We start from the raw sequence: 24,541 nt of genomic DNA, 5'->3' as shown, positions 1-24,541 counted from the left end.
GCTCTGTCACTTAATTTCACCAAGAGTAGAAACCACAGGTTAATTATTATAATCAGTACGCTCAGAGTTGGTTTCTGTATGGTCGATCCTCAGAACATTATTATGAGAATTGTTCTGTTTTGAGGATTGATAAGGTGATCAAAATGAGGCATATTTTTGTAGAGTTGGTCTAATTCTGGGTGAATCATATACCAAATCTCATCTAGTAAACTCAGATAAGCATTTAACCCAGTTTTTAAAGTTTGAACAAAGACTATTTTAACCCATCAAATCAAGAGATACTTTATAACATTATTTCTGCATGTGTATATGGATTTTAATTAATTTTTCTGGGTATGAAGACTGAGACAAAAAACTGGAGGTGGCTACTATATATACCATCTGAAATATGCTTCACTGGCATTATCAGTAGTCCAGGATTTGATGTTTCATGGCTTCATTGTGAAAATGGTGAAGTATAAATCTTCAGTTCAGCAGTATACAACTAATTAACTGGGAATGTAGTTAGTGAGCAAGACAACATGTCTCTCGTCTCATGTGGCTTTTCTTTAATTTTTACCAAGAATTTCCATGCAGGAGAAATTTCTCTGCATTTTTTGGAGGTTAAAAGTGACTTGCTTTTTAGCCTCACATTTTATATGTCTTTAAGTTAAAAAACCTAAGTATGTCTTGGTTTGGAGTTCATTTCTTTGCTATCCTCTGTATCTGCTACAAGGACTACAACAGAAACTTGCTGGATCACATCTCCTTAAGGCAAGAAGTCCCTTGATGTTTTAATGCTCCAAATACAGTGTGGTTTCACAGTCGGAAGTGGTGTTGTACAAACCACAGATGATCATGGGGAATTAGTTTTCTCACCTCCCTGATTCTGACTGATCTTTGATAACAGATCAAGTAAGGTCAGAGCAGAATGAGATAACCAAGAAACAATTCTTCTAAGAAAAGGGAAGACGAGGGAGGTGAACATTAGCTGCTCAGAAAAGCCTTATCCTTGAATGACAGCACGAGCAGATGGTCTCTTATGATGTGTTCTGTGCCCTAGTGCAGGCCTGTCAGTGCAGGGTGGACCTGTGGGCCATGTTGTTCCAAGTCTCCAGTGTATTATGAAATGTTTACGGGCTCTTTAATTTTTTTTCATTCCTATTGTAGATTCAAGGCTACCAGAGTTGTAGATTATTATATATCTGGTCTAAAGGGAATTATAGTTGAGATTTCATGGATTTTTCTCGACAAAATTGACTAAAGTAGAAATGTAGTTGTATATAACTATAAGCTGCACATTTAAGGTATTCTTATCAGAAAACCAAAGCCTGTAAACTGAAATACATGACACAGATATCTTTCTTTCTTCACCATAAATCTTCCACTAATCCCGTCATTATTATCTCCTCTGCCATCTGCTCGTGTGCCCTCCTGGGTACTCTTCGTGCTTGCTTATGAGCATGTGCTCGTGCTCTCCTCTTCTTATATTAACTGTGGATCAGGAAGAGCTAGGGAGAGAAGCATCTAACCATGTAGCCTTATACTAATCTAAGCCTCTTTCATGTTTAGCACTAAATTTCTTCTTATTTTATACATCTGGTCTCAACATAGGGCATAGTGATTGTCTGAGAGAATAAAGGACCACATGTTAGTGGAGGAAGGACTCTAATGTACTCTTTTATAGGTAGAATTGTTTTCTAGGCCTCTGTTCCCACAATTTGGTGGAAGAGAGGCAAGAAAATGGTAAACCAACAGTGACATTCCATTCCTGAAAACATGTAAGAAAGCAAGTTTAAGGAGCGTATCATTATCCCTAATATGAATTCATTGATAATAGATAAAACATGAGTCTGATATTTTGCTACATTTTATAGATCATGAAATTAAAGGTTTTTATTTGCTTTTGATCATCTAAGACCATTTTTTTTCTGTTTAACTGTTGTGTTGTTCTTGTAGCTCAAAGTATTCAGTAAACCAGGGTTCCAAGGTGAATGTATAGATTTTACAGAAGAAACTTCTGATTTGACTTCACTCATACCATGTTCTTTTAAAGTTCTTCGAGGTTGGTAAGTATGCTTACTTAGTGTTTTCTGCTGTTATTTAATAACTAATGTTCTTAAATTTACAGAGATATATTTTTTGCATGCACAGTGAATCTTTAAAATTTATCTTCAACAGGCATTGGTTACTTGCTAACTGATCTATATTAATTTTGCTTAATTTGTATTTTGAGCTACGATGGAATACAGAAAAGCAGAATGCTGATTAACCAACTTAGGGAACATTTTGATTTTTGTCTCTCACTGTGATCTTAGATTATTTCCTAAATATTTTGAATGTTTATATTGTATATTTATTGTCTCACACAGTAGAATGCGATAAAAATACCTGGTGTTTTTAAAAATAAGACATGTTAATCCTAATTTTTTTAACCTTTTAACGAAGTATTCATCATCCCCCTTTCACAGATGTGGAAACCATGTTCAGAGTTAGGGTTTCCCAAGATCACATACCAAATTTCAGACCCATGATTCCTTTGGTCTTTTTTTCTCATCTCTGAATTGGATATTCTTCCAATTGCAACAATATACTGTATATTTTTCACGTGTATATGAAACTACATGTGATTCTCACAGCTAAAATATATTCTACAAATTTTTTATTGTGCTAAAATATACGTAACATAAAATTTACCATTTTAACAATTTTTAATTGTACAGTTCAGTGGCATCTCTATGTATCAAACATCTACCCAGCAACCTATCAAAGTCTCTTTTCTTCCTTTAAAATATATTAGGTTTGTCAGTTTTCCTCCCTTCTCCCTTGAATCATTAGAGACCTGGGCCTTCTATTTTTCACTTCAAAAACTTCGGTCTCTTAGCTACCCCCTGTTTCAGTGTCATCTAATTTCTAGTGTTTACCCCAAACAAATCACAGTCCAATTATGTGTCCCAAAATCCAGTTTAATATTTTTGCTAATGCTTTAATTCCCAGCCATTTTCTAGTACCAGTCCAATCAAGTTCAAGCTCTTTCTTTTCCTGACCTTACCATCAACTAGCCTCCTTTTCCTATCCATTTCCCATCCTATTCTCTTTTCTAACACTTGCTTTCCTCCATACCTTCTATACCGGGGGTCAACACACTTTATATATAAAGAATCAGATAGTGAATATTTTTTGACTTTGTGGGTTCTACAGGCTCTATCCCAGCTACTCTCAACACTGCTATTAGACATAGCACAAAAGCAGCCATACACAATACACAAACCAATAGGCACAGCTGCATTCCAATGAAACATTACTTATGGACATTGACATTTTAATTGTATGTAACATTTACATGTCATGAAATAGTCTTCTTTTAAAATTTTAAGCCCTCTGAAAATGTGAAAACCAGTCTTAGCTTATGGGCTGTTTGAAAACAAGCAGTGGGGCAGATTTGGCCCACATGCTGTAGTTTGCTGATGCCTGTTTCATACCAAAGGTTGGAGGTCTCTGGTAAATCTAGCCAGCAGGTGTCATTTGTTTGGCTTATACGCTAGGTTAAAAAAATTGTATTAATACAATTTTTACAAATGTAATACATCAATACAAATGTAAGTGTTAATACTTACATTTAGGATATTTTTCAGAGGAAGCTGTTTTCCACCTTCTCTTTAAAAATCAGAAGATTTTACGACTTGGAGAAAGCTTTTGCCTTTGTCAGTAATTAGCTGGTAGTGAGTAGACTGCATATGTGCTTTCCAGCATACCATAATCACCACCATTCCCAATTTTTTTCCACCTGGCACACTACTCAAATCTGCATTACCTGTGTGGTCTGCTGAAGGTATATAAGTTTGTGACCCCTGCTTAATAATAATTCAGATATATCCTTTAAGGTTCAGTCCACTCCATTATTTCTGTTCACCTTCTTGATTAACCCTAAATCAAGCAGTCCTGTATTTCCTACAGCTCTTCTGCCTTGAGCCTCCTTGTATTTGTTTTTGTTTATATACTTACCTGTGAAAAGGAAATGTGAGTTTGACAACATTAAAACACAAAGTAGGGCACAATAAGTTAAATAGAGATCTGCAACTCTAATAAGAAATAAATACACACACACACACACACACACACACACACACACACACAAGGACCTGAAATAATTTTGTGACTATTATTTGGCTCTGAGTTCCTTCTCCACTAAGATAAAAGAAAATATTTTACAAGATTTAGGATCATTGTCTGTTAATGAGAAACACTGAAGTTTTTTTGGAGGAAAATGTATTTTTCTTGAATCGAATAATAGGACAAACTAGTCACACATGTCTCTTCATGTAGGAAATATACAACAGCAGGATAAAAGAATACAAGAACTATGACAATTGTGTAAGCACCTGGAATGTGTGTGAGACCTGGATTTGAGCCCAGTTCCACCATTTTCTAGCTATGTAACTTCACGCAAAATGAGTCATCTCTCTGAACCTCAGCTTTCTCATCTGTAAAGGAGGAGGAGTAATGATACCTACCTCAAAGGTTTCTTACAAGGACTAAATAAAATAATGCACTAGCTTTATGCCTGGCACACTAGAAACCTTTGATAAATGTTGACTATGAAATGCTTATTACAGTAGAAGACATGACAGTAAATTATAATGTCACACAGCATTTCTACGGTTATCCAAAGTTAAACTGGCCTGGCAAGAGTACAGTTCTGGTGATCTTAAAATACAGGGCTAGAACTTAGCCACACCAAAACTAAATTAGTAACAGTCATTTAATTTTTCCCTTGGGCTCATCCTTTTCAAAAGGGTATGTGTTTAGCTATCTTTTGATGAATACTGTATTGAAGATAACTCACTATTGAAGATTCCAAGGGGTTTATTTCTTTTTAAAATTTTCTATTAGTTGTCAGATTTGTAGGTGACAGGTTTTATATACTCTTGTGTGATTTTTTTAAAAAATCTATCTTCTATGCTCATCTAAACTGAATACAAACATTTTTAATTTTTCCCAAAAAGAGCTTATAATCTGTTTAGGTACTTAATAATCACCCTGATCTAATCCCAGAGTGCTATACGTGAAGGCACTAAATAAAAAGAATATCTTTAGCTGAAAGCATATATCGTCTCATTTCAAACTTCATCTCTACCATTGAGTAGTTTGAGGAACCATGGGAAAATCACCTTACCTTTCTGATCTTTACTTTTGCTGCCTATAAAAATGAGGATGTTCCTAACTCATAGAATTATTAAGGACACCATGAAATAGTATATGTAAAGTGCCTAGCCTTATGCCTGGTGCATCATAAGCAGTCGAGGAATAATAGTGGTAGCTGTTGTGTGTGTGTTTTTTTTTTTTTTTTAAGCTGGTGTGGTGGTGCTCTGCACCACTTTCTATGCCCTACCCCTACACCAGTTCCCACAGCAATATAATGAGCCTATACTGCCAAGTGAATGCAATTTGACTGAATGTTTTACTGCTTGGCTTTTAGCTGGCTCCTCTATTACCAAGAAGACGTGTTTGTTAATCACTGTGTGTTAGAAGAAGGCCTCTATGCTGACCTTACTTCCTGCGGTTGCCCAGCATCTAAAGTCAAATCTCTCAAGCCCATTGACTATGTAAGTACTTTGCAAAATGCATACTTATAAGACTCTTTTTCTTGTCCAGTTTAATTACCACCAATGATACTGTGAAGTTGGAAGAAATGATAAAAGGAGAAATATCAAAATCTGAAAAATATGAATAATTCATTTGTCAATTGTAAAACTGAGGTTCACTCATGAAATCCAACCAAAATGTAATATTGATATTCTTTTTTAAAAAAAAGCAGGGGTGTAAAACTCAAGAATTAGAATAATGTAGGCCTCGACTTAACTCCCAGTTTGATACTTTAATCAATTTGAGTGACACTGGCAAAGTTACTTGGCTTACCCATCTATAAAAATAAAATAATAACAATAGTACTTACAAGGCCACTGGGATATTAAATGAGATGATGCTTATAAAGTGCACAGCATATGGTGAGTTCTCATTTAAATGTTAGCTATTAGTACCATGGTTGTTGTTATTATAGCTGCTTAAGTATAAAAATAACCTGACCACTTTATTATTCTACTAGGTAAGTCACATGACAGTTTGTCTGCTACTAAGGTAGCAGATTCTAAATTCAAACCTGTTTTTCGGAACAGGGCCTTTCTGCCTGGTGTGTGCAAAATGATCTGGGTCACCTTGGAGGCCCATATTTACAGAGTAAGTAGGTCTTCCTTTCCACCACATTTATTTAGAATTTCAAATATGAGAAAAATGGGATCACAACTCCAGGACATCAATTCTGGGCCCCTGGTCAATAGGATCTGTGCAGAGGAGGTAGTGAGGATCTTGGATACTTTCAAGATATCTAGTTATGACAATTCCTTGGCAATATGTTTGGTCAAAGCTTCAGTTTTACACAGAGCTGATTAGAGACTCTACATAATGTAGTAGTGACTTAAACCTTTCTGTCAAAGCTGACTCCAGGGATAATGGCCACACTTAGGATCTTTGATCTCAACCTAAGCAGTGTAGTCCTATTTCACAAGGCATTCCTGGATAGAGTATTCTTGGTATCAGACTAATTATAGAGTCTTGGCTGAGAACAAGAATATAAATAGTGTTCTTGGTCTCTCTCAATGGCTCTGTAGATACTAACATGGAAAGAATAAGTGGCTACCAACACTTCTTGTCTGTTGGAGGAAAACTGGTTTAAAAAATATATATATATATGATCTGGCAAGTCTCTGCAGGCTTTGATAATGCTGGAAAAGACATTGGAAGGTAGTCCACATTTACTGGAAAGCAATTTTTTAAACAATTTTTAGTGGTCAAATCAGCAGACAGATACTTATTTGTTGTTAACTCTAAAAGCAAAAGATAGAGGTCTGAATTTGAAAGTATCATCCTGAAAGGGTTTCGTACAACTCTTAATTCAGTGAACTAAACCAACAAAATTTCTAGGGAGGGCATTTTAGAAGCAGGGTCAAAATTAATTAGTGTTACTATTTTTCTTTGAAGGGTTATAATTCCTTTAGATTCATGAAGTGTAAAATGAAACATTTGGGATGAAAATAAACAGAGAGGTTTTCATGTAAGTTACAGTGTGGAGTTGCATGTCCCTAGTTGTGGTCCTGTGGAACCCAGGCAGCACAAGCGAAGGTGCCTATTGGGAAGGACTTGAAATCTATAGACTTTTCACTTCAAGAATGGGTTAAAGAGTATATTCAGTTTATGTAAGGGTAGCACGTTAGTTATCTTAATGCCATTCATAATATACTGAAAATATTTGAAACATCTTTTGCGAAGATGTGTTAGAGCAGCAGGTTTGGTGTTGAAATGGGAAGAGCATAAGGGAGGTTGGATATCCTACAAAGATCTGCAGATTGACCATGAAGATACCTCAACAGGAGTCCCAAAGCCTTAAGTTGATCAGACCTAGAGAGATTGATATGTAAATTAGAAGGTCAATTTAGTATTTTGTAATAAGTGGATTCTAGTGACTGGAATGCTCGAGAATTCTGTCCTGGGCATTTCTTCCCCCTCTCTGGAAAAACAAGGGAAACTGAATTAGTCATCAGGAGGTTATTTGTTGAGCATAAGATTTGGGTAAAATAAGGTAGATGTCTTGCGATTAGCCTGTAGGCTAACGTTCCTCCCAAAAGAGAGTCCTTTCACTGTCTAGGTCCCAGTTGCTCGCACCCTCTAGATTCTGTCTCGTTTCCCTGGACAGTGCTAGATACACTATCTATTCTGCTTCTCTCATTAATTCTGATTCTTTCTGTGATTCTCCCCACTATCTTCATACTTAGGAATTGATATGCCTTTTTTCTTAGATTTCCAAATACTGCTGCCTATTCCACAATCCAGTGCAATTCTGGATTCATTCTAGGAAATGTTTCTGTGTAATTAAGTTGACATTATGTACATATGAGGTAATCCTTTGCTTTCACTTTTGTTAGTTAAAACTGCAGAATTCGAGGGATGTTGCCTGCAGTTGGTATTGCCAGACATGCTATGGCTTGGTGCTTAAGTGTCACAATGGTATAATATTGAGGAGTCTTAAGACTTCATCTTCATAGAAGATAATATATTTTGAAAATGACAGTTTGCTCCAGGCAAACTTCTGTTGGTACAGGTGAAGGTTACATTCCTAGGGCCATCAACACATAATTTGCAGTGTTGCAGTCATTTTATAATGAATGGAGCTAGAAGCATAGTTCATAGTTCTGTGTCTAACTAATAGGACCTTAGGCAAATCTCTTAATTTATCTGTATCTCAGTTAATTCTTCTGTAAAGAAACTGTTAGAACAGGTATTTCAAATCTTGGACAGCCTCCAGTTCTGTTGCAAATAAGTATCCTGGTCATATTTCTAATTGGATATGAAAAAGAATTTATCCGGCTTTAGGATTCACAAGGTCAGAGGGAATAAGATCATGTATTAACTTTCACAACAGTCTCCGGAGTCATAGTAGTTGAAAACAAATGTTCATTTCATTTTCATATTTTGTCTCAAAATGACAAGACAGTTGCATGGCCTCCACTTTAGGCTTGTGAGTTGGGTTTAGATACACTTTTGATACTTGCTTTGCATTGGGACCAAGCTAATGGGAGCACCTCCAATTGGGGACATGACTATTTTCATGACAGGGGAAAGAGGGAGCAAGGTCACAATCACAGAGTCACATTTGAAGCTTCTGCTCACATTCATTTTGCCCATGCACACATCATTGTGTCCACTCATATTCTGTTTCCAAAAGCAAGTCATTAGACCAAGCCTGACATAAATGGGGCAGGGGAATAGACTCTCACCTGGGCAGGGATGAAGTCGGCAAAGTATATTCAAACAATAATACAATCTACCAGAGATGTATAAACTCATAGAGGTGTTCTCTGTTACTATATTTCGGAGAAAATGAAAGGAGATGAAATTGTAATAATTTATCTCTGCTACTGTAACAGAACTAACTTCCTTTTAAAAACTTGAGATTAATTTTTAGTGACAGTCTGGAGGTGGTTTGGTGGCTGTCAAATGAAGTATATGGGAGACAAGTAGAAAAGTCTTCCTCAGAATATGGTCCCCAGTTCTCTTTCAAAATTCATTTAGAATTCTAAAATCATCAGGTAATTTAATATAGGGAAATTTAATTTAATCATACTAAGACAGCTCTATGTAAGCATCTGGGAAAAATAATAAATTAAGTGGCCTAGAATTAGGAAAGTGAACTAAGACCCAGGGTTTTCATCAGGCTCTTCACAGAGATATAATTATAGATCTCGAAAAATTACACGTCTAATAAAATGCCTAAACATCTATCTCAAAACATGGTGAATTGGTTTCCATTGACTTCTCTTTAAGGTTTTCAGTAGCCTTGGTTTGGTAATGGCTTGACTGCTTAATAGTGATTACAAGAAGACCTTTTAAGATGAAAAAGATTGAATATCATGCCTAAGGAAGTTTAAGTGTTTTGTGGGGGCTGAAACCAAAGCCTTCTATATTTAGGAGTAGTCATACTGGGTGTGAAAGGGCAATAAAATGATTTTTTTTTTTTTAAATGCCCAAGATGAGGCTTGGGGCATTGGTGTAGAGTTCTATGAATGAAAAATACATCTGATTAGTAATTTTGTAGAAGAAAGTTTAAAGGTATTCTATTTTGCTTTGATCAAAGAAAAATATTTAAGGTGGCTGAATTATTTCTGCCATCTCAGCCTCCGAAGTAGCTGGGACTACAGGTGTGCACCACCATGTCTGGCTAGTTTTTGTGGTGTTTTGGTTGAGATGGGGTTTCACCGTGTTGCCCAGGCTGGTCTGAAACTCCTGGGCTCAAGCAATCTACCTGCCTCAGCCTCCCAAAGTGCTGGGATTACAGGTGCAAACCACTGCACCATCCAGCTGAATTATTTATATAAATATCACAAATGCTGCACAATAACACCATTGCTGAAGATGCGTTTTATATTTATTCAATCTAAAGTACTGAATACCTGCTCTTTACTAAATACTGTGCTAAGTACTGAATATGAATAAAAAAAGAATTAGCGTAACAAACTCATCAAGTCCAGATGTTACTTGATTCTTACTCTTGGCCTCTCAAGTGTAGATGTTTCTCAGATACCTATTCTTGGCCTTTCCTCTCCTGTACTTAGAAATTTTCATTATCATAAAGATGATTCGCATTCGCAGATATCTAGAGTAAGCAGTACTCAGTTATTCCCTGAGCTTCATTCCCAGATTCCACATGGGTCTTCAGCATGTTTTGCCAGCATCCCATTTTCTCTCATAGACTTGTTCTTCTTTTCTGCCCTGTTTCTGTTGAAAGCAATCATCATTACTCCCTCCCCACCTTTTTTTAGACGGAGTCTGGCTCTGACACCTAGGCTGGAGTGCAGTGGCCCAATCTTGGCTCACTGCAACCTCCGCCTCCCAAGTTCAAGGAATTCTCGTGCCTCAGCCTCCCAAGTAGCTGGGATTACAGGCACGTGCCAAAACTCCCAGCTAATTTTTGTATTTTTAGTAGAGACGGGGTTTCACCATGTTGGCCAGGCTGATCTCAAACTCCTGATCTCAAGAGATCCACCCACCTTGGCCTCCCAAAGTGCTGGGATTACAGGCATGAGTCATCGCATACAGTCCCATGATATGTCTTAAGCTTTTCCTCTTATCTCCTTTCCATTGCCATGACTGAGTTTAGAGGCTCATTCTGTCTTTCTAAAACTATTGTGATGAGTACATAACTAATTTTCTTCCTTTGGCCTCTTTCTTTTGCAGTTCTTCTTATTTGCAGCATTGAGCATGTAACCTTCCCATAAAGCCCAGACCCTGGCATCAGGTCCTACTTTTCCAATATTATTGCTCAATTGTTTTCATGTATCCTGTTTACAAGCTTCCCCTCCCCCCTTCCCCTCAATACCTTCCTTAAACTTTATTTTGTGTTTTTATATGGAAACATAGAATGAAGTTTTTCTTTCCCGTCTCTAAATTCTTTGAGGTCTAATTTAAAGGACCTCAATTCTAGGAAGCCTTCAATGACCTCATTTCTTAAAGTGACTTTTGTTTGCCCTGAATATTCTTTCTCTGCATCTCAAGATGCTTTTCACTCTCTCCTTTTCATCACACTTACTGAAACTGTAAAGCCATTGAGGGGATGATTTATATTTATTGTAGCTTTAAATTCTGTCACCCTTATGTCCCCTCTACTTAGCACAATGCTATAAAAATATCAAGAGTCCATTATGTAATAAGCCAACTAAATAAACTCATTTATTCATGCCTAAAAATATATAGGCATATATATTTTTATTTATAGTTGTATAAAGTTCATTCTTCTGCTTCAGAGCTCATTCCATAAGAGGGGTTGTACTTTGGACTTACTATAGGTTTGTGTCTTATCCATTTACAATATTGTAATAATAGCTTTACAAGTTAGAGGATGGTGGGGAACCTAAGTTTTAAAAAAAAGTAATTTACAGCTGCTAACTATTGATGAAATTTTTAAAAGTCAGACTGGGTATTGAAAGAATAATGCCATATATAGACAGGAGCAAGATACATGAGAACTTGTTGATTGATCTAAGATGGAGTTAACTGTGACTTTCAGACTAGTGCAGAAAACATTTAAGCATTGGACCAGGAGTGTGTGGGGTAACCTGTTTTATTTCATTTCCATGGGAGCAGTACTTAGCTGGTTGCTTCTCTTATTTCTCCACTGGGGCGTTGGAATGGAAGTTTGGCTGCCTTTGAAGTAATAATCGAGCCCTGGCAGCTCCAAGGAAGCAAAACCAAAGAATATTATAACAAGAGGCTGTAGAAAAACTTCAGATGAAATTAAGACTCTGATGACATAAATAATCTTAAGAGGTAGAATAAGAATTGGCAAGACAATCATTCATTCTGTGGAAGGATACTGAATAAGAGGCACAGCAACAAATAGAGGGAGACTATAAATCCAACCTCAGAATGAAAGGAAGGAATGAGTTTATAAAGTGTAGAAGACAAAAATTAATTCAAGATGGATTAAAGACTTAAATGTTAGAACTAAAACGATAAAAACCCTAGAAGAAAACCTAGGCAATACCATTCAGGACATAGGCATGAGCAAGGACCTCATGACTAAAACACCAAAAGCAATGGCAACAAAAGCCAAAATAGACAAATGGGATCTAATTAAACTAAAGAGCTTCTGCACAGCAAAAAGAAACCACCATCAGAGTGAACAAGCAACCTACAGAATGGGAGAAAATTTTTGCAGTCTACCCATCTGACAAAGGGCTAATATCCAGAATCTACAAAGAACTTAAATTACAAGAAAAAATCAAACAACCCCAGCAAAAAGTGTGCGAAGGATATGAACAGACACTTCTCAAAAAAAGACATTTATGCAGCCAATAGACACGTTAAAAAATGCTCATCATCAGTCGCCATCAGAGAAATGCAAATCAAAACCACAATGAGATACCATCTCACAGCAGTTAGAATGACAATCATTAAAAAGTCAGGAAACAACAGGTGCTGGAGAGGATGTGGAGAAACAGGAACACTTTTACACTGTTGGTGGGGTTGCAAACTAGTTCAACCATTGTGGAAGACAGTGTGGCGATTTCTCAAAGATCTAGAGCTAGAAATACCATTTGACCCAGCCATCCCATTACTGGGTATATACCCAAAGGATTATAAATCATGCTTCTATAAAGACACATGCACACGTATGTTTACGGCGGCACTATTCACAATAGCAGAGACTTGGAACCAACCCAAATGTCCATCAATGATAGACTGGATTAAGAAAATATGGCACATATACATCACGGAACACTATGCAGCCATAAAAAAGGATGAGTTCATGTCCTTTGTAGGGGCATGGATGAAGCTGGAAACCATCATTCTCAGCAAACTATCCCAAGGACAGAAAATCAAACACCACATGTTCTCACTCATAGGTGGGAATTGAACAATGAGAACACTTGGACACATGGTGGGGAACATCACACACCGGGGCCTGTCATGGGGTTGAGGGAGTGGGGAGGGATAGCATTAGGAGGAATACCTAATGTAAATGACGAGTTAATGGGTGCAGCACACCAACATAGCACATGTATACATATGTAACAAACCTACACATTGTGCACATGTTCCCTAGAACTTAAAGTATAATAATAATAAAAAAATAAAGTGTAGAAGAATTTGGTTACTATTAAACTTTTTAGCTGAACCTATATATATAGTTAATGGTATTAACTATTGTGCACATTTTGAAAATGCAGGCCAACAAAAACTTACAGTAAACATCGCACTTCCCAGTGAGATATCTGAAACAGTTCTCTTTAAATTCAGGCAGAAGACAACGGTCTCCCTATTACCACTACTATTCAGTATTCTGAAGTTCTATCTACTAAAAAAAATTAATCTAAAAAATGAAGTAAGATTAAAACAAAAGGCAAAAACAAAACTGGCAAGAGCATCTGTGGTGTAAATGATAAATTATTAGGGCTAAAGCACATTTTTAAAGTTGCAGAATATAAGATAAATAGCAATTAAAATAGCAGAATATAAGATAAATAAAATAAATAGCAAGATAAATCTAAATTAAAGGTATTTAGAAATAAAGCTAACACAAGGCAATACGTTTTTTTCCTAGAAATTTTATAAAAACTCTTGAAGGAAGTAAACATTGGAGAGATACAATCTTTATAGGTAAAAAGACTCAATATTGTAAAGATATGGTCTTCCCCAAATGAATACTGTTTCAGGCAAAACACAGTGTTCTGTCCTTTTAGGGGGTAGAGGTGGGGAGTAAAACATGGCAAGCTTATCCTATGATTAAGTTGGAAAAGATAATGGGTCCAAAATCGCCAAGATAATTTTTAAGAACAACATGTAGGGTCACTTATCCTACCAAATATATATTGCTTTAGACAGTAGTAATAATTAGTGGGAATCAGTACAAGGAGAGACAAATGGGACAGGGGAATAGGGTAGCATGGAAACTGACCTATATAGTAATAGAATTTGGAAGAAAACAGCTTTCCAATGGAGCTATGATGAACTGTTAAATAAATGGTGTGGAGATAATTGACCCATTCCATAGAAAAAGACAGTTAGAATCCTACTTTACTCCAAACACAAAAATCAGTTCCAGGTGGATTAATAACAACCTAAATGTGAAAAGCAAACGTTACAATTTAGAAGAAAATATAGGAATCTACCCTGATGATACTGGAGTAGGATGGATATTTTCAAACAGAAAAAGCACAAATGAATAAGAAAAAGGTGAAAGGCAAATGTATTAGTTTCCTATTGCTGATGTAACAGATTACTGTAAACTTAGTAGCTTAAGATGACAGATATTTACAGTCTTGCAGTTCCACAAGTCAGAAGTCTGAAATTGGTCTTATTGTGGTAAAATTAAGGTGTTGGCAGTCATTTCATCTGGGAAGCTCTAGGGAGAATCCATTTCCTTACCTTTTCTAGCTTCTAGAGGCCACCAGCATTCCTTAACTCATGACCTTCTTTCATCTTCAAAGTACATCACTCCAGTCTCTGCTCTTTATCTGCTCTCTATCTCTGACCCTCCTACCTTCCTTTTACAAGGACCCTGGTGGCTACATTGGGCTTACCAGAGTAATCCAGATGATTGTACCCATCTCAAGGTCCTTAATTAATAATATCTGTAAAGTGCCTCTTTACCATGTCAGGTAACATATTCACCACATTCACAGGTTCTAAGAATTAGGATGTGAACATTTGTGGGGTAGGAAGAGGAGGCAGGCATTAATTATTCAGACTGCCACAGCAAGCCACAAAATATATTCGCAGTTCGTATAACCTGCAAAGGCTTAGTGTACTGAATATAAGAAGAGCTCTTAGCTGGGTGCGGTGGCTCACACCTGTAATTCCAGTGCTTTGGGAGGCTGACCTAGGAGGACTGCTTGAGTCCAGAAGAGCCTGGACATTGCTGGTCCCTGTCTCTACAAACAATAAATAAAATAATTAGAAGAGCTTTTTCAAACCAATTCAGAAAAATCCACTTCAAAAACCAACAGAGGATATAAATAGGCAGTTTATAGAAGAGGGAAAAATGGCTCAGGACGTCCAAAGGATGTTAACCCTCACTAGTTATCAAGGAAATACAAATCAAAACAATTATGAATAACATTAGCTTACTCTAGCTACAGGCATTTTAAAATCTGAAAATACTAAGGTTTGTCTTAGTTGCAGGGAAGTAACATTATTCATATATAGCTAGTGGAAGAAGTGTTAATTACAATGGTGGGGGGAATAAGGATGTCTGTTGCAGCTATGATGAATGAAACAAACAATCACACATTCCTGTAAGGGAATGAAATATAGTAGTTACAATGAATTGGAGAGCTACATGTATGAAGAGTCAAATTTCAAACACAGTAGGCAAGGAAAGCAGGCTACTAAAGATGTTACAGTAGAATACATTTTCTGTAAATGTTAAAAGCAAAAGATGCATAACCATTAATAGAAATAGAAAAACATGAGCTGAAAAGATTTACAACTTGAGCATAGTGGTCACCTCTCAGGGAGGTGGGAGTTTAAATTCATCTGTATTTGCTATGTTTCATTTATTTTAAAAATTTGATACAAATATAGTAAAATTAAAATGTAATACTTCTGGGTTTTAGGTACATGGTCATCTATGTTATTCTTTTTAAAAGGAATCATAATTTTTTTAAAAGAGGAAAACAAACACCAGTAAGAAAGGTAAATCCGTATTGAAACTGACTTTCTAAACCAAATGAGAGAGGCTCTACGAGAAGGATTATAGTTTACTGGTGAAGAGTTTGGTTTGAGTGTCTTAGAGACCTTCTTGGTTCAAGTCCTGACTCTACCATTAATAACTGTTAGATGAGTGACCCTTGGCATGTTTCTGACCACTCATTCTATGAGGCCAGCATCATTCTAATACCAAAACCTGACAGAAACACACGGAAAAACAAAACTTCAGACCCATATGCCTGATGAACAAAGATGGCAAAAATCCTCAACAAAGTACTAGCAAACTGAATCCAGCAGGACATCAAAAAGTTAATCCACCACAATCAAGTAGGCCTTATTCCTGGGATGTAAAGTTGGTTCAATATATACAAATCAATAAATGTGATTTATTACATAAACAGAACTAAAAACAGAACCCACATAATTATCTCAATAGATGCAGAAAAGGCTTTCAATAAAATTCAACATCCCTTCATGATAAAAACCATCAACAAACTAGGCATTGAAGGAACGTATCTCAAAATAATAAGAGACATATATGACAAGCCCATTGCCGGCATCATACCGAATGAGTAAAAGCTGGAAGCATTCCCTTGAAAACTGGAACAGGAGAAGGATACCCACTCTTACCTCTGCTGTTCAACATAGTACTGGAAGTCCTAGCCAGAACAAGCCCACAAGAGGAAGAAATAAAAGGCATCCAAATAGGAAAAGAGGGAGTCAAGCTCTCTCTCTTCACAAATGATATGATTCTATACTTAGAGAACCCCATAGTCTCTGCCCATAGGGTCCTAGATTTGATCATTAACTTCAGTAATATTTCAGGATACAAAATCAGTGTAGAAAAGTCAGTAGCATTTTTATACACCAGTAACATCCAAGCTGAGGGCCAAATCAAGAATGCAATTCCATTCACAATAGACACAAAGAATAAAATATCTAGGTATACAGCTCACCGGGGAGGTGAAAGATCTCTACAATGAAAATTATAGGACACTGCTGAAAGAACTCAGAGATAACACAAAGGGAAACACTCCATGCTCATAGACAGGAAGAATCAATGTCATTAAAATGGCCATACTGCCCAAAGCTATTTACAGATTCAATACTGTTCCTACCAGAGTACCCACATTTTTTCACAGAATTAGGAAAAAGCTATTCTAAAATTCACATGGAACCAAAAATGAGCCCAAATAGCCAAGGCAACTCTAAGCAAAAAAAACAAAAAACAAAAAAAACAAAGCTGAAGGCATCGTGCCTCCTGATTTCAAACTATATTACAAGGCTACAGTAACCAAAATAGCATGATACTGGTACAAAAACAGACACACAGGCCAATGGAAAATGTTAGAGAACTCAGAAATAAAGCCTCACACCTACAGAAATTTGATCTTTGCCAGAGTTGACAAGCATAAACAGTAGGGTAAGGACTCCCTATTCAGTAAATGGTGCTGGAATAATTGGCTAGCCATATGCATAATATTGAAACTGAACCCTTTGCTTTCACTATATGCAAAAAACAACTCAAGAGGGATTAAAGACTTAAATGTAAAACCTAAAACTGTAGAAAACCCTAGATGAAAACCTAGGAAATATCATTCTGGACATGGGCCCTGGCAAAGATTCTATGAGGAAGCCTCCAAAAGGAATTACAACAAAAACAAAAATTGACAAATGGGACCTAATTAAACTAAAGTGCTTCTGCACAGCAAAAGAAACTATCAACAGAGTAAACAATCAGCAGAATGGAAGAAGATATTCACAAACTGTGCATTTAACAAAGGTCTAATATCCAGAATCTATAAGGAACAAATCAACAAGCAAAAAACAACCCTATTAAAAAGTGGCCTAAATGACATGAACAGACACTTCTCAAAAGAGGATATGCATATTGCCAACAAGCATATGAAAAAATGCTCACCATCCCTAATCAGTAGAGAGATGCAAATCAAATACACAGTGAGATACTATCTCATACAAGTCCAAATGGCTGTTATTAAAAAGTCAGCAAATAACAGATGCAAGTGAGATTGTGGAGAAAAGGGAATGTTTACACTGGTTGTGGGAATGTGCATTCGTTCATCCGTTGTGGCAAGCAGTTTGGAGATTTCTCAAAGAACACAGAACTACCAGTTGACCTAACAATTCCATTACTGGGTATATATTCAAAGGAATATAAATCATTCTATCATAAAGACACATGCACATGTATATTCAGGGCAGCACTATTCACAACAGCAAAAACATGGAATCAACCTAGGTGCCCATCAGTGTTGGACTGGATAAAGAAAATGTGGTACATAGCCACCATGGAATACCACGCAGCCATAACAAAAGCAGAACATCATGTTCTTTGCAGCAACATGGATGCAGCTGGAGGCCATTATCTGAAGCATATTAACACAAGAACAGAAAAACAAATACGTCGTGTTTTCACCTATTAGTGGAAGATAAACATTAAATACACATGGACACTATGAAGGGACAATAAACACCAGGGCCTGCCTGAGCAGAGGGTGGGAGGAGGAGGAGGAGGAGGATCGAAATACTACCTTTTGGGTACTGTGCTCATTACCTGGGTGATGAAATTATCTATGCACGAAACCCCTGTGACATGCAATTTATCTATGCAACAACCCTGCACAGATACCCCAGAACAGAAAATAAAAGTTGGTAGAAAAAAAAATGAGAAAATACAGTTCTACAATCCCTAAACGGAATGTATTTTGGGATTTATAGTTTTTCAAATTTTAAACAGTAATATGATTCATGTATGGCCTATAAGGAAACACACCCAGCAGGGTTCTGGACTGCACCCCTAATTAAACATGTTTCTATTCCTATAATGAAATTTATGCACAGCTCCACAAATTGGGCAATATTATAAATAGACTTCAATTTATTCAGGTAGAGTTTTGTTGACTAGGAAAAAATTTTTGATTTTAAAGCTTTTTGGATTTCAGAACAATGAATAAGGGGTTGTGCATATATATCTATGGATAGATACAGATATAGGTATGTAACTTAGAACAATAATTCCCAGCACATATTAAGTGCTATCTATGTTAGTTTCTACTGTTATTGTCACTTAAATTATTTAAATTATTATTTTAGTTGATGGGATGAGGAGGAACAATGAGTTTTGTCTTTTTTCATATTGAAATTTTCATTTATACAATTTGGTCGAGTATTCTTTTTCTTTGACAACTACATCTTCCTTTTAGAAACTGTATCCTCTTTGCATGATTTAGACTTAATCCCGCAGGAATGTCCTGTTAACTGCTGACATCTAAGAAGAACCTTTAGCCACAAATGGTTGGCCAGCTTCTAAGTTAACATGGACCAAGGCCAAGACATTTGTAGAGCTCAAACTGTAATCAATTTTTTTTTTTTTTTATGGTTGGAAAGTTCGGATTACTGTGTCATCTTCAGTTTTAAAGATTTATTAATAGTTGATCTCTCTTCCTATTTTCATGTTAGGGAAATGTATCAGAAAAATGTGATTTTAAAATATTAATAGTTCTTCAATACCATTTATTTCCAAAAGATTATTAACCAACCCCCATCATCCTGCCCAGGTTAGCATTGTGTTGACTTTCCTAATCTTCCTAACCTTTAAATACATTTATAATTCAAGTATACTTATAAATTAAATATTTAAATTAAAATAATTTAAAGTAGAAAAAAAAGCTTCAAAACAATAGATCTTCTCAAATGTAAAATTTGATAGTTGGATCACATAATGATATCCTTTTGTTGTTGTTTAGGAGAGGTGGGATATTTTTCCACATTGGTTTATTAGCTGTGTCTCTTCTTTGGTTAATGCTATTGACTTACCTTCTTTGCCCATTTGTCCAATAGGTTTCTTAGAGTACCCTTACTAATTTATATAAGCTGTTAAAATGTTTCAGATATTTTCTGTCATCTTGTACAATTTTTTTCTTCAATATCCCTGCATCATTATTTCTAAAAACATAGAGGTTTACACATTTTTTGTTCCCTCCATCGAGCTTTTTATCTTTTCTTGAGATACACTTTTAGAGGTAGAATTGCTAGAATCAAGGGATTGAATTTAATGGCATTTCCGTGACAATACCAGCCTTTTGAAAAATATCTTTGTAGGCATTCTGCAAAAGGAAGAGGAAAAACATACACAGGTCAATTTTTCTTAGAATAATGCTTAGCATTTAAATTACTTTCCCATAATAGGCTTTTAGATTTTTTCCCCCTCTGGGATATAAAATAGTTAACATCATGTAACCAGTAAATGCCTTTGATATAGATGTCTGTTGCTCTTACCCCAGCAAGCTCTTCTCTGAGGAGAGTGCTGCTGATTGTTGACTTGGAGCACTGGCCAGGCTCCTTGCCATCTGCTCCTTCTCACTAATCAGTAACTCAACAAGTAGATGTGTGTGAAAAGGGAAAGTGGAATACTTTCTAAAATCTTGAGGGTGAAGATGTTGAAAAAAGTCCACTAATATAGTCAGTGCTGTGGATTTTTATTGTCTGCTTACTTTCAGTTAATTTTATAAACTGTTGGGATGCTTCCGATTTATTTTGCAGATAGCAGAAGAGGTGCCTAACCTTGCTTGTGGCCACTCAATAACTCAGTGATTAGAGATGAGTTTTTATTCCTGGTGCAGTCAGTGGTGTCTACTGAGGGAAAATCAATGCTCCTAGGTAGCTTTTCTATCTTAGCTTATGGTCTCACTGCACACAGCAATTGTTACATTCTTTGCCAGTGTCCTCCAGCTCCTGAATCTGTACTGTCCAACACCATAGCACTAGCCACCTGTGGTTATTTAAATTAAATTTGATTCAGTCCCTTGGTCACACAAGCCACGTGTGGCTAGTGGCTGCCATAGTGAAGAGTCCAGATACATAACATTTCTATCACTGCAGGAACTTCTTCTGGAAGATGCTGTAAACTTTCCTTGATCAGCAGACAGTGTTGGCCACATAATGTAAAGAGAAATTTATTCACACATTTCCTGATTTTAAATGCAAATTTCTTGGCATCCTTTTTCTATCTTTCCTTTTATTTCAGAGGTGGAGTTCATCCTTTCCAAAGTGATCTTTTTCCTCATGAACTGATGGGAAGCAATGGATTGTACCTCTCCCTCCTTCCCTGGAACATCCTTTTTGCCTTGCAGTATTCAGCTTCTCTCTATTTTACAAAGCATGCTCATAGGCCACTACCCCGTTTCCCTACTGCTCTTCACCAAATTTTTCTAATAGTCTGTACACCTATTATAGCCTATACAGTTTCTCACCACTTACTCTTCAGCCCTTACAACCTAGATTTTAACTTAATTTCTGACATTGTGCTGAAACAGCACTCATAGGGTTACCAGCTGCCTTCTGATTGTCAAACCCAGATAGCCTTATCTCAGTCACCTTCTTCCTCGACATGGAAATAATTTGATGCCATGGGGCAAGTCTTCCTTATAATTCTCTTCCTCCTTCACTTCTACAGTGGAAAGCGGCTCTGTTTTGGCTGTCTTCTCCTGATTCATTTGTTTAGTCACTTCCACCTCCCATGTTTCATCATCGCCCACCTATGTATGTCAGTGCAGTTCTAGTTTCCTTGCATTTCCATTTTCTTATCCATGGCTCTAGTTATTTCCCAGAACTCAAGATCAGAAGGTCCAGTATATGCTGGACATCTCTGTTAAGATCATCCTGCCTCTATCTCAACATTAAGACACCTGGGCCTGCTTTCCTCCTGGTTTCTTTATATATGACAAATTATACCAGCATGTCCCAAGCCGTGACTTTTCACATTTTTCCTCACTTACTGATTCCATTTGTTTGCCTTAGCTAGCATGTCTGTGTTATCACTGTGATATTAATAGTCTTCCTGGCCATCCCTTACTCCTAACCTTCCCCCTAACCCGTTTTTAGATCTGGGTCTATTTTTCTCTGACCTCATATATTCCACCAGTACTGGTGCCGTTACTTCCCTTCTATTCTTCACTCATGCTGTTGTTAGATTTCCTGAAGGCCATTAAAAAATGCATATACACAATGCAAACATGTGTAATAATTACCAACTTAAAATTAATAATACCAATTTAAAATAAATATTCCCATGGTTCAAAAGTCAAAATATACCAAAAGGCACTTAGTGAAAAACTTTGCTCCCACTTGTGTCCTTTATCTTCTCTTATGCAGTCTTCCGAACAGGTAGCCATGGTTACCGGTTTATTTTTTAGGAAAATTTTAATGTGTGTACAAGCGCATATATATGTATGTGCACAGAAATTTTCCTTTTCTGCAAATGGTAGTATATGAAATATGCTTTTCATACTATCCTTTGTGTTTATTTCTAAAGAATATATCTTGGTGATCTTTCATAAAGAGCTCCTTATTCTTTTTTTACAGCTGTATAAGATTCTTCTGTGTATGTACCATAATTTATGTAACCAGTCCTCTCTTGATGGGCATTTAAATCATTCCCCACCCTTCACTGTTCCAAACACTGCTGCAAAGAAAAACTCTTTGATAAGTCATTCTTCTCTTATGCAAGTATAAGCAGGTCCCTTGTGAGGATCACTGTGAGAGCCTGTTATTTTCTGCCTGTTCATTTACTGTTCTTTGACCCTCCACTGCCTCTGCTGCTAGTGCTTTGCTTCTTATGTACCGAGTTGCAGTTGCTTCAGCCCACTCATAGTCCTTAGTTCAGAAGCCTTCAAGGACTGTCCGTTGGGAATAGATCTGTCTGTGTCCTGTCAGTGTGGGAGGAGAAGCAAGCAGTGCAATTCACCATAACAAACTGTGGGAGCACTTGCCGCTGTTTCCTGTTGGGCTGACTTGCTGTTCCCCCAACATGTTCCATGTGTTTCTGTTGCCTTGCTTTGCACAGAGTGTTTTCCCTCTGTTCACCATCTTCTTTCCAGATCCACTGCAGCCTTTGAAACTGAGCTCACAAGCCACCACATCCATGAAGCTTGACTCCTGCTCCCTTCTGCTAAAAATAATCTAACTTTCTACTGAGGACTCTAACACAGCATATCTTTTACTGCGCTGGATTACAGTATCTGTGCAGTTCTAATTTAGCTACTCGTTAGTAATTCCCCAGACACAAGGACAGATGGTGCCTTGTTTTGTCACCCCCCCAAAAGTCTCTTAACACGGTGTCTTGCATACACTAATGAATGAAAAAGCAATATTCAGTCTATTCTTGTCTGACATGATGGGTTCAAGAAATACTTTTAATGCAGAAATCACCACGATTCTTGTGCATTTCAGGTATTTTTTTAAATTAAAAATGCCTTTATTCTTCCTCCTAGGAATATTTTGAAGAGCTTACCGTCACAAAGTCTTACATTCCTAGTGACTGCTCCTGTGACCTCCTCGAAATGAGGGTGCCATTCCATTCCGTATTTATTCTGTTGCCAGCTAAAAGCACTGGCAGGACTAATTATGGTCCATATTACAGTACCACGAGACCTTAATCTGTGATTTGGAATCATGAGTCTCTTTATTATAGCTGTTTTTATTACGAGATTGATTGCATTTCTGATAACTTGAATTTTAATTTACAAAAAAGTGAATAAAAATTATTAATAAAATCTAATCTTTCCAGTGCAGTTTTGACTATAGCAACCTTAGCAAGTAAAGCGGTAAACTCCATGCATTTAAGAATACAGTGGATCCAGGGTACCCTATGTTCAGACTGGGATGTCACTGAGATATGGCCACTCCTATGGTGATGACTTCTTTCTCTGCTAATAGGTTTTTGAAGAACCCTCCATCAGCCTTTTTGCTCTGGAGCATTGTGAGGGAAGAGAGTTACATCTAGAAGAGGCTGTGAACTCTGTTCTGAACAAGGACCTGCACTTCTACACCCAGTCTGTGTGGGTAAAAAGTGGACTGTAAGTATGGGAGAAAGGCTTGGTCTGGTTCAGTCACTGTTTTAAGGCAGAGTTGCACAGTTGCAAACCAAGTCCACTGTGTAGTAGTATGCATTCAAGTGGTCTTGAGGAAGAGCCTTTTGGGAGAGAAGGGCTACCATATGGTCACAGCATGGATCGTAGAGTAGGTCAATCAGATGACTTTACCCAGTTGAACTGACTTTCTTTTCAGAAGAAATTTCAATATCCCAGCAACTTTGGTTAAGACAGTTTCCTGCTTAAGGCAAGTGACTGCTGGCGAGACAAAGTGCGGTATTGTTTTTTAATAGCTGTGTATTCTAGAGCAGTTCCCTCCAGAGTACTCACTTGCCTGAGGACTACACTGGTTGGCCTAGCCTGCCTACCAGTATTGTTGTTCATTTAGGTTATCAGTCAGTCCGGGTAGACCCAGGGGCCTGTGCTTTTACAAATTACAAAGCTGCCTTTAAGAAAAAATTAAAAATTATGATAGAAATATTAGATATGAATGTGAACATTTAGGACAGAAATGGTGAGAAGTCTGCAAGTGAGGGACCTTGAAGTTGAAGCTCTATTTGCTTCCTGGAAAATCTGCCTCTGAAGCCATTTCTGAAGAGTCCGGCATATAAACCAGTCCCTGCTCCTGGTTCTGGTAGCAAAAGTCAACTAAAAAAACACACATAGCTGTTTTTTTTTCTTTTTTTTTTTTTTTTGAGGCAGTCTCGCTTTGTTGCCCAGGCTGGAGTGCAGTGGCGCGATCTCGGCTCACTGCAAACTCCACCTCCCGGGTTCACACCATTCTCCTGCCTCAGCCTCCTGAGTAGCTGGGACTACAGGTGCCCGCCACCACGCCCGGCTAATTTTTTGTATTTTTAGTAGAGACGGGGTTTCACCGTGTTAGCCAGGATGGTCTCGATCTCCTGACC

The 24,541-nt window shown here is 37.1% G+C and overlaps 1 protein-coding gene across 1 annotated transcript in view; it reads left to right on the top strand.

Moving 5' to 3' along the window:
* CRYBG3 (crystallin beta-gamma domain containing 3) overlaps positions 1-24,541 on the top strand; it is a 129,107-nt gene that overhangs the window by 94,014 nt on the left and 10,552 nt on the right. The window contains exons 16-18 of the mRNA XM_023216027.3: positions 1,939-2,048; positions 5,459-5,585; positions 23,479-23,618. Coding sequence (XP_023071795.2) covers positions 1,939-2,048; positions 5,459-5,585; positions 23,479-23,618 — 377 coding nt within the window. The remainder of the gene's footprint in view (positions 1-1,938; positions 2,049-5,458; positions 5,586-23,478; positions 23,619-24,541) is intronic.

The sequence above is a fragment of the Piliocolobus tephrosceles genome, chromosome 2 (assembly GCF_002776525.5).
Source record: "Piliocolobus tephrosceles isolate RC106 chromosome 2, ASM277652v3, whole genome shotgun sequence".
Taxonomy (NCBI): Eukaryota; Metazoa; Chordata; class Mammalia; order Primates; family Cercopithecidae; genus Piliocolobus; species Piliocolobus tephrosceles.
Note: the sequence above shows the minus strand (reverse complement) of the source record. Positions and strands in the feature narration are given on the sequence as shown.